At 48.1% G+C, this 15,625-nt stretch overlaps 1 protein-coding gene and 1 pseudogene across 1 annotated transcript; both read right to left on the bottom strand.

Annotated features, from left to right (window-relative positions):
* Positions 1-3,483: 3,483 nt before the first annotated feature.
* On the bottom strand, positions 3,484-5,410 carry LOC136536202 (uncharacterized; annotated as a pseudogene).
* Positions 5,411-6,072: 662 nt separating this feature from the next.
* LOC136536203 (glycine-rich cell wall structural protein 1.0-like) lies at positions 6,073-6,543 on the bottom strand. Its single transcript, XM_066528572.1, has one exon. It carries the CDS (start codon positions 6,541-6,543, stop codon positions 6,073-6,075), a length of 471 nt encoding a protein of 156 aa, XP_066384669.1.
* Positions 6,544-15,625: the final 9,082 nt, after the last annotated feature.

Here is a 15,625-nt window from a genome sequence, read left to right on the forward strand (position 1 = left end):
ATAGTTTCCTTCACCTACAGAGCAGGTGTCCTAGTGGTTTGCTTCGCCAGTGCCAGGCCCACAGTTCACTCCTCTTCATATGGGCTTTACTCCGCCTCAGAGTTCATCAGTGCTCACCCTAGTTTCTAGGAGCCTTGGTGCTTCATTCAGTGAGTTGATAGGATAGCCTATTACTGGGACTATAGAGACGCTCCCTTCGTCGGTTGCATCATTAGAGCAGGCAGTGCCAGTTATAGATCCAACCTAGACCGCTTCAGTATCGCTTCCAGCTATAGAGGGTCAGACTGCTTAGAGCTTAGGATCAGATGATGATGGCACACAGTTCCAGCTCGCTCCTCGCACCTCAGCGCTTGACTCATTCATTGCAGCTCTGCCGATCGACCCTTAGGTTTTGGTGTTTGACACCAAAGGGGGAGAGGGATCGAGTATATTAGCCTTAGGGGGAGCGATACATTTAGGGGAGTCTATCTATTAGCTTATAGCTTATCTGTTACATTTGGAGTTTTATGTGTGATACATTAGCTTATAGCTTATCTATTACATTTGGAGTTTTATGTGTGACACATTATGCATTCACGTTTACTATTTGCATTGAACTACTTAAGTGTGATCGTAATCGTGATATTAATGTGATCGTGATATTTATGTGATATGTGATATGTGTGCTCTCTACTTTGAATTATTTATATGTCATATCACTTGTGTTATGCTCATTTGCTTTGCTTCCGCGTTTTACTCCGATGCAAATGAGCTTTATCACTTGTACTCTTGCTTATTTCATATCTTTTGAGTACATCATGTTGGCTTGGGTCATATAAGTTTGCCTAACACTTTTGTTCTTATTATCAAAAGCTTATATGAACCAAGCATGCTAAAAAACCTCATCTCTTTCACATACTCAAGGTGGTATTGTCATCAATCACCAAAAAGGAGAAGATTGAAAGCATCTAGGCCCCTAGTTGGGTTTTGGTGATTAATGATAATACGTGATTACTATGACTAGCGTGTGTTTTATAGAGGCAATTAAGTTAGGTCACTGTAATGGAGATCGATTGGGCTATCATGGTGGTCATGCTCCTACGATGGAAATAGTTTCGGTTTTCAAAGGATGGACTAGTTCTAAGTGTTGTTTGGTGTTGGAGACACATAGAGTAGTTTAGGACTTTGTTTTTCCTTTGGCCGTACTATTAAGGGGGGTATGAACGGATAGCTTGACCTAGGTGAGTCTAGTGAGTTAGGTGTGGTGCATACTTGCTAAATCTAGCACTAGGTAGCTCCTAAAAAGCCCTTAGATCTATTGGAGCAAACTTCATTCATGTATGATCGAGAGTTGAAAGTGAATGGAGGGTCAAATACTGACCAGATGCTGGTTTCAGAGTGACCGGATGCTGGTGTAGAGTCCGATCAGTTCATTTGATCAAGGTGATTTCGTCTGGTGCGACCAGACGCTGAGAGATGAGTGACCGGACACTGGGTCTCAGTGTCCAGTCGACTCCAGTAAGGTTCCAGAGAGGGAAAAAATCATGACCGGACGCTGTCTAGCGTCCGATCACAACTTAAACACTAGAGTTCGAGGAGAACTGACCGGAGCGTCTGGTCAACATGACCGGAGCATCCGATCACCCCGTAGAGGCACATAACGGTTCATTTTTCAACCAAGGTTATAAATACTTCCTCCATTCATGTGAGGGGATACTTTTGCTCATTCCAATAGCTGAGAAACACCTTTGAGAGTGTGATGTAGACTAGGCCTGATCTTCCGAAAGGTATGATAGCGTCGATTGGTGGAGACTCGACATTCATGATCTAGGCTTCGAACCAAGATTGATTCGGACCCCTGCAACTGTTACACCACTGCTCTGTTGGTTATCAACCACGTGAACGCGATTGACCTCGCCGAGAAGGCTTTCCTGTAAGTAAATCGAGAACACAAGCAAGAACGGGATGAACGCAATCTGAAATTGCAAATAAATATAAAGCTTATGATAACGAGAAGGAGTTCAAGTCTTTATTTGAAAGGACTAATCGCCACAGGTGAATAAGATCAAGAACTGAGGCCCTGGTTCACAGCAAGCAGCCTTGGCGGCACAGTTGCAGCAAAACGATGTCTGTTTCACAAGAAAATCAAGAACTAAACAAAACCCAAACTCTAAGGACAGCGACGGCTGCTATTTATAGAGTCTTGGGCATCACCCCCCTAGACGCGCCCCCTAATGGGCCCAAACACGATACACGGTCCAACGGACCAAAAGACGGTGTCGCAGCACCCTGGCAGATTCTGGATGCTGACTTGTTTCGACGATTCCCGTTGATTCCGAAGGTCTTTTGACGTGAAACCACTTGGATTGACTTTCTTATCAAATTGGCTTTCTAACCATATGTGGATCATCGAAAATAGAGTCCGGATGCGTCCTGGGTGACCAGTTTAAGGTAGACTGGTTCTGGAGACCGAGACAGACTCGAACTTGAGTTGTTTTGGGCCTCCACCTCGGGGACTCGAACCGAATTAGCCTCGGACCTCCTTCTTGACTTGGATACCCTTGCTGGCTTCCTACCCCTCCATACCATGTGCCAAACATGGTCATATGCATGGGTGTCATGTCCTCATCAGAGTGCCAAGAAGAGCAAGGTCCTAGTGAGGTGATTGAGATTTGAGAATCCCAAAGAGAGCCCTCATTAGTGAAAGCAAGAGTAGCAAAGTGTGCATCCACCCTTCTCATTAGGTTTGTCGTGGTCAAGTGAGAGTTCGTGCTTGTTACTTTTGGTGATCGCCATCACCTAGATGGTTTGGTGGTGATTGAAAGCTTGGTGATCATCCGGCGGAGCTTGTGGATGACCCAACTCAAGTTGTAAGCGGTTGTGGGTGATTCACCATGATGGAGTGTCAAAGAATCAACCCGTAGAGAGCACTTGATCCTTGCACGGATCAAGGGGGAGCTACACCCTTACGCGGGTGCTCCAACAAGGACTAGTGGGGAGTGGCGACTCTCTGATACCTTGGCAAAAAATATTGTTGCGTTCCTCCTTCTCTCTTTATTTTGAGCATTTACTTTGAGCAATTCAATTCTTATCATTTACATTCATAGAATTGCCATGCTAGAGTAGGATTGGAACATAGGTTGCTAAACTTTTGTGCGGTAGATCAATAAAAACACTTTCTAGGCACAATGAGTTAATTGGGCTAACCGTAGGACTTAATTATTGTAAAGAAATTTAGAATTAGCCTAATTCACCCCCCTCCTCTTGGGCATCTTGATCCTTTCACACATAAACATATAACTTCAAATAAACTCTTCTAAACACCAAAGTTAGTAGATTTCATCATCACTGATTAACTCTTACATAATAGCCTACTAAATAAGACCGTAATTTAGCATTGGAAAACAAGATAAATGTGTCGATCTTGCAAAAGTCCTGTGCGGTTTCTGAGGACAGCTCTGAATCGTAGGACATGTTAGGGACACATGATTATATTCCAGTGCCTCATATGAAAAGCTCTTCACGTGCTTCCTCTTCCTCCCTAACTAAGTTGTTCAAGCCCAGAGCAAAGTCAAATGAACAAGGACTACACACATGCATGACAGGCCACATTCTTTTGTGGTCAATTACTCTTGGGGTAAGCAGGCTTGTGAGGACAAGGATTACATGACATTTTTCTGCTTACCTCAAAAGTCACCCATGACCAACACCAAATACATAAGTTGGTGCTACTAAATACACATACAAAAAAATTCGATTATTGGCTCACATAAGATACACTGAAACCTATGCTCTCAAGAATTCACAAGCAAAGAGATGAAAGGCGGATTGTCCACGAACCCGCAAATAGGCTTAATTTTGCAGGTTACCCATAATAATCCGTAAAAAGTTAAGCCTATTTGCTGGTTCATGGATAACCCGCCTTGCTCCTGCTGCAAAAGATAACTAAGGAGCAAAGCTAATGGGCATGATCAATGCTAGAACAATAGAACTTCTCACATTTGCATGGAAATGCAAGGCATCAATCATGAGCCCCAAAGCTTCAAGATAGAGCAGCCACATACACAGTCAATACTAGCCTTTGTAAAAACAACTTTGGCTACACACAAGCTGTCTAAGGATTATGGGTAGCTGGTGTTGAAGCTGCAAACCAACAACTAAGAGGGTTCTTCAGTAATGCCTAGAGCACCAAGTTCATCAAGAATGAAAGGTTATTTTTCATTTTAAATTTTGTGGGGTATTATAGGAGCTAGGGAACGTACTACAAACCACTAAGTGGTTCTTGAAGCTAATGATGTCAAGGTGTGTAGACAAACAATGATTTGCACTTCGAAGTAGTTATGTTGATGGCACCTTATAAAACTTGAGGAAATGTTCACTCATGCATATTCAATAGTAGTGCAAGTGTGAGATCATAACAGAATCTGTAGGCGACTCTAGTTCTGTGTGGCATGGAAATAGGCTATCTCGGTCTTCTTAAACATTGCTGCACTCAAGAAAAAAAAAGATTTGGAGCCGTGTTATCAGGCTGTGAACACTTTGGTCTTGCCAGAAAATTGACATGAGTGTATTAGAAATCCATTGTGATTCCGAAAGTAACCATGCCGGCCATTCTCAGGTACATCAAAATTTGCACCACAGATGACATGTTCATACTCTATTCCCTACAGCAAGGCATTCAGGTCAGTGAAGATACTAACAGACTTGCATTAATATTAACTATATAAGCAAAAACAACAAAAATAGGAGACGGATAAAGAAAATGAGAAAGCAACCTTTTCTTTTGCATATCTTTTCAATGCAGCTTTCGCCTTTCTGCGGATGAAATACTGATTAGCCATGAACTTTTGCTGGTGTCTTTCGACAATCTTGGCTGCTCCAGGAACTAATTCTAGAACTGAGGCCACAGACTTTCCAGGGCATGGTTTCTCTGAAAAATATGTTGCAATGAGCTTGACCTCGCTGGAGGTGACTGTGCGGCTAACCATTTGCGATGCCTTGAAAATTGGCAAAAAACTTGGGCGTGTTGACACCGCAAATTCAGCCAGTGCATCTGGCTGAGGATGCCATGCCTCATCGGCTGCAGCCTTGTAAGCATCCACATAAGAGCTCGACATATCAAGGTTACGCATTGCTCTGAAAATGGCTTCTTTAAGGTTAGCATTGGAGTGGAGAAGGTACAGTATGGCATCATGTTCAGAGAGTTCAGGGAAGAGGACGTGGAGGAAAGCAAGGAGGCCATTGAGGGAGCGGCACCCGACGCGCATAAGACTTTTGGTGCTGATCATGTCCACCTTAAACTCTTTGGATGGAGGGAATACAGTGTCGTACCATATGGTATTGAGAATGATGTTGGTGACAGGGTCATTAGCTGGACCAAAGCAGTAGCCGGCCTTGAGGAGGCCTTGGTGATGGCGTATGCCCAAGGCATCCCTCGGAAGCAGCACGATTGCTTTGAGGTACAACAAATGGATTTTTTGTAGAAGCAAAGTTCTTAGAGTCTCTTTGAATTCAAGGGGGAAAGCGTTGATGCTGGCTGTTCCTTTGATGTAGCGATTTAAGCGAAGAGTCGCCTGCCAGACAGCCTCCGGAGAGCAAGGTGGCTCCTTGAGAGGTTCCTCAAGCAATTCGTGGAATCACTACCGGAAACAGAGACTTTGCCGAGTGCAAAATTCTTTATCGAGTGTTAAAAATCGGGCACTCGGCAAAGACCTTCTTTGCCGAGTGCTGCACTCGGCAAAGAATTGCACTCGGCAAAGATTTCTTTGCCGAGTGCCGAGAACTCGGCAAACACGGGCACTCGGCAAAGGACTTCTTTGCCGAGTGCCAGACTCTCGGCAAAATCTCTACGCTCGGCATAGGCTGCCCGTGAAACGGCGTCGTGTCACGGCCTTCTTTGCCGAGCGCCAACCATCAGGCACTCGACAAAGATTTGTTTTTTTGTTTTTAATTTCTTTGCCGAGTGCTAGATCTGGGGCACTCGGCAAAGAAATTAAAAACAAAAAAAAAACAAATCTTTGCCGAGTGCCTCCCTGATCCGGCACTCAGCAAAGCCGCGGACTTAGCGGTTTTTGACCGGCCGGGCAGTCACAGTCAGCCACCCCGCGCCCACGCCTGCCCGCCCCCGCCTCCGCGCCGCGCGCCGCGCCCACACCGCCCCGCTCGCCCGCGCCGCCACCGGCCGCCCGTGCGCCCGCGCCACCCGGCCGCCGCGCTGCCCGCGCGCCCTGCGCCCGCGCGCCAGCGCGCCCGGCCGCCCGCGCCGCGTTGCCCTCGCTGCCCACGCGCCCGGCCGCCCACGCGCCGTGCCCCCGGCCGGCCCTTCCCCTGGCCGCGCCGCCCGCTGCCGTCGCGCCCTGCCGCCAGCCGCGCCGTGCCCCCGGCCGGCCCTTCCCCCAGCCACGCCGCCCGCTGCCCGCGCGCCAGGCAGCGCCGTGCCCCCGGCTGGCCCTTCCCCCGGCCGTGCCGCCCTGACCCCGGCCGGCCCTGCGCCCCGGCCGCGCCTTTTTTCCGGCCTTGCCCTACCCCCGGCCGCGCCCCGTGGACCACCCGCCCCGACGCCATCCGTGCTCGACCCCGTCCCCGACTCCGCCCGATCCCGACGCCGCCCGCCCCTACCCCGTCGCCCGTCAGGTATGCCTTCTCACTTATTATTGTCGAGGTAGTGGTAGTTGTAGTAGTATTAGTTGTACTAGTGGTAGTATTAGTACAACTAGTGGTAGTATTAGTAGTAGAATTAGTGGTAGTAGTAGTAGAAGTAGTGGTAGTAGTACAACTAATGGTAGTAGTTGTAGCAATAGTGGTAGTAGTAGAAGAACCAATGGTAGTAGTAGTAGCAATAGTGAAAGTAGTAGTACAAGTAGTGGTACTACTTGGATATATTCTTCTGTATGGATTGATATCCAAGCTACATGGCTTCTGTTGAGCCATATGTGCTTGTCGACCATCGTGCCGTTGTTTTTTGCAGGTTTTGGAAACCTCACCGTGTAGGGGAGGTTCTGCCGAATTTTTTTGTAAATGACAGTATTTTGTTCTATTTTTGTAGAGAAGAGCCCGTCAGAGTTGAGTCGGAGTTCTCGCCACCGTGTCGGTCTGCCTGCACCACGTCGTCTCACCACTGCACCGACCCACCACGGCCCCGCTAGCCTGACTCCGTCGCCACCCTAGGTATAACCCCTCTTTTCGTATCATTGTCGTAGATCGCGTAACTCAGTTAGGCGTCTCCCGTTCGAAAGAGATACGGTTGGAGGTATGTAGATCTTTGCATATCTATGACCGTATCTATTTCGGATTGTCCACGCTTTTTGGACAGCCCGCAGATGCGTAGATGGGTTAGTTTCCATGTTCTGCTCTAGTCCGAGACAGAGTTTCGGCATCACCTCCCTGTTGTTCTCCGGATACACACTCTTCTTTGGCAGGACGTGTATCTGGAGAACAGCGGGGAGGTGCTGCCAAAATTCTGTCTCGGATAGGAGTAGAGCATGGAAACTAACCTCATCTATGCATCTGCGGGTGGGATTAGGACCTATCCTCACCTATTAGACAGTAGGAACACCATGTAGATGCAATTGATGGTTACATTACTTGCCGATACATATGTTAGAGGATGGATGACCGTCAGTGGATGTACACGGGCTAGAGAAGTCAGAGTGATTACACCACGGAATGGATGAACAAGACCGATGCTTTCTTGAACAGTGCATTTGGCAACGCTGCTAAAGGACATTGCCTAGTTTTGTGTCCCTGCAACAAATGTGGAAACAGGAGAAGGGTCAACAAGGTGGAAATGGGTAAACATCTTGTGAAGAATGGATTTACGCCGGACTACACTCGGTGGGTCCACCATGGTGAAGCACATCGTATGAGAGAGGAGGTGGTGAGACCACGGGTGGAGGCTTTTGATGCTGATGCCGGGGTAGCAGACATGTTAGATGACTTTCGCCAAGGACAGTTCGATGAGGGACGTGAGAAAGAGGAGATGGAAGCAGCCGCACAGGCGTTCTACGATATGATGGACTCGGCACAGAAACCCCTTCACGATCGGTCAACAGTGTCTCAACTGGATGCCATTGGACGCTTAATGGGGTTGAAGTCCGAGTTAAACTTAAGTCGACCTGGCTTCGATAAGATGTTGGCCGTGATTGGCACCTTGCTTCCGGAGGGCCACATTCTGCCGAAGAGCATGTACGAGTCACAGAAACTCCTTCGAGCACTTAAGATGCCATATGAGTAGATACATGCTTGTCCGAAAGGGTGCCTCCTATTTAGGAAAGAACACGAGCATGCAAAGTTCTGTCCAAAGTGTAAATCCTCCAGGTACCTAGAGGTAGACTCTGATGATGGCCAGAAGAGGCAACTTACGATCCCCATGAAAATCCTACGGTACCTTCCGTTCCTACCGAGGATCCAACAGCTATACATGACCGAGGAATCTGCGAAACAGATGACATGGCACAAAAATGGCAAACGGTACAATCCTGACAAGATGGTACATCCATCCGATGGTGAAGCTTGGATCCGCTTTAATGACAAACATCGTGACAAAGCAGATGAGGCTCGTAATGTACGTGTCGTGTTGGCAACAGATGGGTTCAATCCTTATGGAATGATGGCTGCCCCATACACATGTTGGCCCGTCTTTGTTATCCCCCTTAATCTCCCCCCGATGTCTCCTTTCAACGACATAACGTATTCTTGTCGTTGATAATTCCTGGACACTCGGGGAGTAATATGGGTGTGTTCATGGAGCCCGTGTTTGATGAATTGGTCCGTGCTTGGGACGATGGGGTATGGACATACGATCGAGCTACAAAGACAACCTTCAAAATGCACGTTTGGTACCACTACTCCCTGCATGACTTCCTGGCGTATGGGATATTCTACGCCTGGTGTGTTCACGGGAAGTTCCCATGTCCAATATGCAAGGAAGGTGTGAGGTTTATTTGGTTGCAGAAGGGTGGCAAGTATTCATCGTTTGATAGACATCGTCAATTCCTACCTCTTGACCATCCATTCAGACAAGACATCAAGAACTTTACGAAAGGCGTCAAAGTGATAAACCCTGCACCGCGGATGATGAATGGTGCCGAGGTTCATGCTCAGATAGGTGCTCTCGTGCCCAATGAAGAAGGTGGTTTTGTGGGATATGGTGAGCAGCATATGTGGACTCATATCTCGGGCATGACGAGGCTCCCCTATTTCGATGACCTTCTTCTACCATATAACATTGATATAATGCACACTGAAAAGAATGTCGCCGAGGCACTTTGGGCAACACTCATGGACACTGAAAAGTCTAAGGACAACCCAAAGGCTAGAGTAGACCTGGCAACGTTGTGTGATAGACCAAATCAAGAGATACAACCTCCTAGTCGTGGCAAGACCTAGAGAAGGCCTAAGGCTGATTTCGTCTTGAAAAAGGACCAAAGGAGGGAAGTACTTAAATGGATCAAGAAGCTAATGTTCCCTGATGGGTATGCAGCGAATCTAAAGAGGGGAGTTAACTTAGGCACTCTGCGAGTCAACGGGATGAAGAGTCATGACTACCACATATGGATTGAGCGGCTTCTTCCGGCGATGGTTCGAGGCTATGTCCTGGAGCATGTCTGGCAAGTGCTGGCAGAGTTGAGCTACTTATTCCGCCAGCTTTGTGCCAAGGAGCTCTCTCGGACCGTCATTGATGACTTGGAAAAAGCGGCACCCGTGTTGCTCTGTAAGTTAGAGAAGATCTTTCCACCCGCCTGCTTCTTGTCGATGCAGCATTTGACTGTGCACCTCCCGTATGAGGCACGGATGGAGGGGTCCGTGCAGAACCGTTGGTGCTATCCAATCGAGAGATGTCTGAAGACTCTTCGCAAAAAATGTAGAAATAAAGCCAGAATTGAGGCTTCCATTGCAGAGGCATACATTCTAGAGGAGGTGTCAAACTTCATAGAGAAATACTACACTGAGAAACTTCCTAACGTTCATAATCCACCCCCTCGTTACAATGCTGGCGAAAATGAATCGAACCTCAGCCTTTTCCAAGGGCAACTTGGAAGCGCAAGTGCATCGACCACTAAGCAATTGAAAAATGAAGAGTGGCGCAGTATCATGCTATATGTGTTGACCAACCTTGTCGAGGTGCAACCGTTCATTCGGTAAGTTCTAAACGAACTTGTTTTATTTCGCTGTATGTTCTTGTTTCGTCGTCCAACCCCCTTGTTTCTCGTTGGTACAGGGAATTTCTTCGTCAATCCTGGCATGGATCAAGGCAACCTACCCCGCAAGAAAATGATACCCTTCTTTCACGGGGTGCGGGACCAGGGAGCCCCGATTTCATTTGTTGGTTCAAACAGAAAGCCCAAACTAATGCGCCTATAAGTGATGAGTTAAGACAGGTTGCAAATGGCTGTGCCGTTAGGGTCAAGTCATTTACCGGTTATGACGTGAATGGATATCGTTTTCACACAGCAAGCTACGAGCAGAGTCGGCCCAATCGACAAACCACAAACAGCGGTGTTGTTACGCCCGGCACTGATGGACTTGACTATTATGGAAGAATTGAAGAAATCTACGAACTATCATTTTATGGTTCCAAACCTCTTACTCCTGTCATATTCAAATGCCACTGGTTTCATCCTGGTGTAACGAGACGGACCCCTAAGCTTGGGCTAGTCGAGATTCGACAGGATTCCGTCTATCTAGGAAAAGATGTCTACATTGTGGCTCAACAGGCCGTCCAGGTTTATTATACGTCATACGCGTGCAAAGACGTCGAGCATCTTAAGGGTTGGTCTATTGTGCACAAGGTATCGCCACACGGTAAACTACCTGTCCCAAACGATGAAGATTACAACTTTAACCCAAACACATATGATGGAGAGTTCTATCAAGAAGAGGGGCTACAAGGGAGGTTTGACATAGACTTAATCGAAGAGATAGGAATGGAAGTAGATAATGAAAGGGATGATGACGAGGATGCTGGAGACGAGGTGCGAAATCTGAAGGACATACAAATGCTTGAGCGATTACATTTCGGCAATGACAATAAAGACAACATTCCTCCTTCGGATAGTGTTGATGAGTTGGACAATGTTGATAGTGATGACGAGACCTATGATCTAGCTAATTTCAATCATGAAGATTATTTCTAATACATGTAATATTATGTTTTTTGTAATTATGTTTTGTTCATTTTTGCATATATTTCTAATACATGTAATACTATGTTTTTTGTAATTATGTTTTGTTTATTTTTGCACCTATTTCTAATTATGTCTTGTTTTTCTTTTTTATTGCAGGTGATTGAACAAAGATGGTGGGCGACCGTCATAGGTCTGTGAACTCGATTTACCAAAGACCACGTCGATCGCAGGAGGGGGCGGAGGGGGCGGCAGAGGGATCGAACAAGAGGAGGAGGACCGCTAGCCGCAGGAGGGGGCCGTCTCCTCCCACGCCACGTGAGGAGGACCGCCAGCCGCAGGAGGAGGTGGCGCCCGTGGACGAGTCAGGCGAGGAGTTGGTTTGGCAGACGGAGGAGGAGGAGGAGGAGGAGGAGGAGGAGGAGGAGGAGGAGGAGGAGGAGGTAGAGGAGGAGGGGGGAGGCGGCAGGCACGGGTTCCGCTTCCTCCAACTCCTCTTCGAGTGTCTACTTGCGAGGTCTCGTGATCCTCCCACAGGTTCCGCTTCCTCACCAATGCCCAGTGATTCGCCCCGAAGGACAAAAGTAAGTAACTGTATATGTTATCACCACTACTTCATATGATATGATGAAAAAAACTAATAATTTTTCTTAATTACTTGTGTAGGAACTGGGTGGTTGTGTCGGGTGGTAGCGCACGGCTAGTCAACGGCATCCTGGGTCTTCTGTGCAGGCAGCACTTCCCTGGCATTGTCACGTACGCATCGAAGATGGAGCCGGCCTACTCGTTTGACCACTATGTCGTCGCCTCCGATGCGGAGTACCCCAACAAGGCGGCGCGGGTGAAGGCAGAGTTTTGGGAAGTCTCCCTTACACAACATTGCTCAATACGTTGCATTCATTGGACTTTTCTTGAAATAATGAATCGATACATCGCTTTTGTATGCAGACTTATTACAGATGCGAGGAGGGATTTGAGGCCAGGGCGGAGCAGGCGACTACCAAAGCCTGGAAAAAACTCATCACCGACATGCATCACGAGGCGCGCATCTAGGCCATCGTAACCTACTACGGGTCGAAGCTTGGAGAGAGGAAAACCAAGAAAGACGCAAGAGAGATGCAGCTGACCCGTGAGCAGTACCTTGAGGTAAATGAAGCACATCAATATTGATTTGATTTGAGATTAAGTTGGTTTAATTTGATCTTCTTATATGTCTAATACTTGATGACGTGTAGGTGATTCCCTGGTGGTGCCAAGCGTATCCCGAGTGCTGGGCGATAATGGTGGACAGGTGGTTCACGGAGGAGTACCTCAAGATGCATAGGGATGCCCGGGACCGTCGTTTACCGATGCAAGGTCCAGCACACCATCAAGGCAGCCGCAACCTCGCCGGATACAAACAAGCATGGGTACGCGAATTGATTTATCTATTGTCACGCTCAGTTCTGTCTGATTTCTAATCATCGTGCTGTCTTTCTCGCAGTCGGCGTCACATAGTGGCCAGGCTTGCTCGGACTTCCAGGCATGGTGTATGGCCCACAAGGGTAAGGCGACGTCCGACGTCTCCTTCAACCTGGAGGACCCGCCCGAGGCATACACGAACCCGAGCGTCAACTCCTGCATCAGTGAGTACACTGAGGTGGCGAGGTCGCTCCATGGGGCAGACCACGATCCGAGCACCCAGGACTTCGATGGAGAGGCCGTCATGAGGGCGGGGCAAGGCAAGAAGCATGGGCGGTTCTGGCTTGGCGACGGCGTCATCGACACGGCCTCTACTCCCTCTCTCTCCCAGATCCGAGCACGAAGCACGAGCGAGAGCCCGGCCATTCGCACACGGCCGACTGCTGCACAGCACCGGGTCGACGCACTCGAGGTTATTCCTGTTTTACTCGTCATACATTGATCTTTACACACCTTAATTAGCTTTGCATTACTGAAACATTGGAGTGAAATATTGCAGGCCTGGCTGGAACAAGAAATGAAGGAACGTCAGGAGCTAGGGGCCCAGTTGGAGGCCGAGCGGGCCGAGCGGCAGGCCCAGGCGCAGAGGCTGATGGACATTACGGATTTCCTACAAGGGCTTGGGCAACGTATGGGCTTGTCTCTGCCACCTGGGCTGTTGGTTCCACCTCCGCCTCCGTGTCCTGCAGCTGCAACTACTCCTGTGAGTATCAAAGTTTTTTACTTTCGCTTGTGCTTTGCTTGTATGGCCTCTATTGTCCTAGATTAGCTATCAAAATAATCTTGTCTCACATGCAATCTTTTCTCCTTTATGCAGTCTCCATCTGACGGTGGTTCGAATAATCCACCTCATGCATCTACGAATGATGCATCTGGGCCTTCACCACAGTCGCAGTGGCCGAGATGAGTGCATGTTGTATTTTTTACATTTGTTGTTCACTTGGTGATGGACTTGTGATATACTTGTGATGCACTTGTGGACTTTGATGGACTTGTAAACTTATTTGGATGGACTTGAGCACTTATTATTATATATTGTGATGAATGTGATATGGGCGGATGGATGTGTGGATGGATGGGATATATATGTGATGGATAAGATATATATGCGATGGATGAGATATATATGCGATGGATGAGATATATATGTGATATATGTTTGTATGAATATATTTGTCATGATGGAATGCAAAAAAAAAATTACCGTTTTAGGTCACTTTGCCGAGTGTTGCACTCGGCAAAGGACCCCTTTGCCGAGCGCAACGGTCACAACACTCGGCAAAGCTGGCAAAATGGGCGACCAGGAATCAGATTTTTCAGCTTTGCCGAGTGCAGTGACTATAACACTCGGCAAAGAAATTTAAAAAAAAATTAAACTTTGCCGAGTGTCTTCCGTGTTGGCACTCGGCAACGAGTTTTTTTAAAAAAAAATAAAAAATCTTTGCCGAGTGCCTAGAGGGGTGGCACTCGGCAAAGAAAAATTTCAAAAAAAAATAAAAGCTCTTTGCCGAGTGCCTTACGGGTTGGCGCTCGGCAAAGAATTTTTTTTAAAAAAATAAAAAATCTTTGCCGAGTGCCTAGAGGGGTGGCACTCGGCAAAGAAAATTTTCAAAAAAAATAAAAGCTCTTTGCCGAGTGCCTTCCGGGTTGGCGCTCGGCAAAGAATTTTAAAAAAAAATAAAAATCTTTGCCGAGTGCCTGGAGGGTTGGCACTCGGCAAAGAAATTTTTAAAAAAAAATTAAAAAATTCTTTGCCGAGTGCCTGCAGGGTTGACACTCGACAAAGTGACCGTCAACGGAACCGGCGCCGTGACGGTCGCTTTTCTTTGCCGAGTGCCCGATAAAATACACTCGGCAAAGAGTGCTTTGCCGATCAATTTTTTGCCGTGTGTGCTTTGCCGAGTGCCGCACTCGGCAAAGGCTTTGCCGAGTGCAATATAGCCTTTACCGAATCCAGTAGTGAATTGCTTGATGGCATAAACAGAAAGGCCACGATCGATGGTAAGAATCTTTGAGAGCCCCTCAAGACGCGAGGCCAGTAACAGCGATCTGGTTGCAAAGAGGGCCGGCTTGGGGAGTGAGGCAGACATGGCAGCACACCTCAGGGCTACCTCTATGGTTGGCGAGGAGATTGGGAACCATCTGCAGCCCACGCCTCGGCTGTGCTTGATGAGGAGGACGGCTACTAGCAGGTCAGCCTTCGACAGGACAAGGTAGTGCAGGGCCTCCGAGACAGGGAGATAGCGGAAGTAGCAAATGAGGAACGTAACAAGTCCCTCCAGAGAGCGCTGCGCTATGGTCCTCCGTTGCGATAGGCTTTTGGGTCTGTTGACTCTCGGAGGAAGGTGGAAGATGTTGCTCGCATTTGTAGTGATCTTGGACATAACCTCATCTTTCCTCCTCTGTGCCTCCTCCACCGCTGTCTTATTCTTATTCATCTTTCTCTTCCTCTTCTTCCCCCTTCTATCCGGAGAAAATTGGAATCCTACCATGGGAAGTGGGTTTCGCTGAATTGACATCCTGTAATGGGCTAGATTGCCATTATAAAACTTGTGCAGTCCACTAGAATGACATTCTATGCGTTTGGGACTCAAAAAAAAATGAAAAAAGAATTTCTCTTCCACTCTTGTCCCTGCCCTTTTCTTCTTTCTTTCACGTTAGCATGGACGGAACGGGGGGCCACGAGACGGATCGAGCTGCTCCTTTTCTCGGCGAGCGAGCGGCATGGCGGTCCTGCTGCCTCCCGCGCTATGTACGACAGCGAGGACGTGGACCCGTGCAGCTGTCCGTCGACCTCGTCCTCGCCAAGAATCGGATCCCGTTCTTCATCCTTGTCACTTGCGGCTGCGCCGGAATAACCTCTCCTCGCCGGAATCCCCTCTCTGATGGCGACACGAAGATGAGCAGATCGCTCAGCTCGGCACTCGGCAGCGCGACGGGAGAAGGAGAGCGTCACCTCGCCCAACCCTATGTCTGCGTGCGTCCAGCTCTCCGTCGAACTCCTCGTCATCCAGAGCTTCGTCGTCAGCGTCCAGCTCGTCGCGGCAGCTGCTGTCCGAGGC

The sequence above is a fragment of the Miscanthus floridulus genome, chromosome 2 (genome assembly GCF_019320115.1).
Source record: "Miscanthus floridulus cultivar M001 chromosome 2, ASM1932011v1, whole genome shotgun sequence".
Lineage (NCBI taxonomy): Eukaryota > Viridiplantae > Streptophyta > Magnoliopsida > Poales > Poaceae > Miscanthus > Miscanthus floridulus.

Bases quoted from the DNA above. Each gene is read 5' to 3' on its own strand.
- LOC136536203 (XM_066528572.1), bottom strand. From the start codon at position 6,543: ATGGCGTCGGGGCGGGTGGTCCACGGGGCGCGGCCGGGGGTAGGGCAA.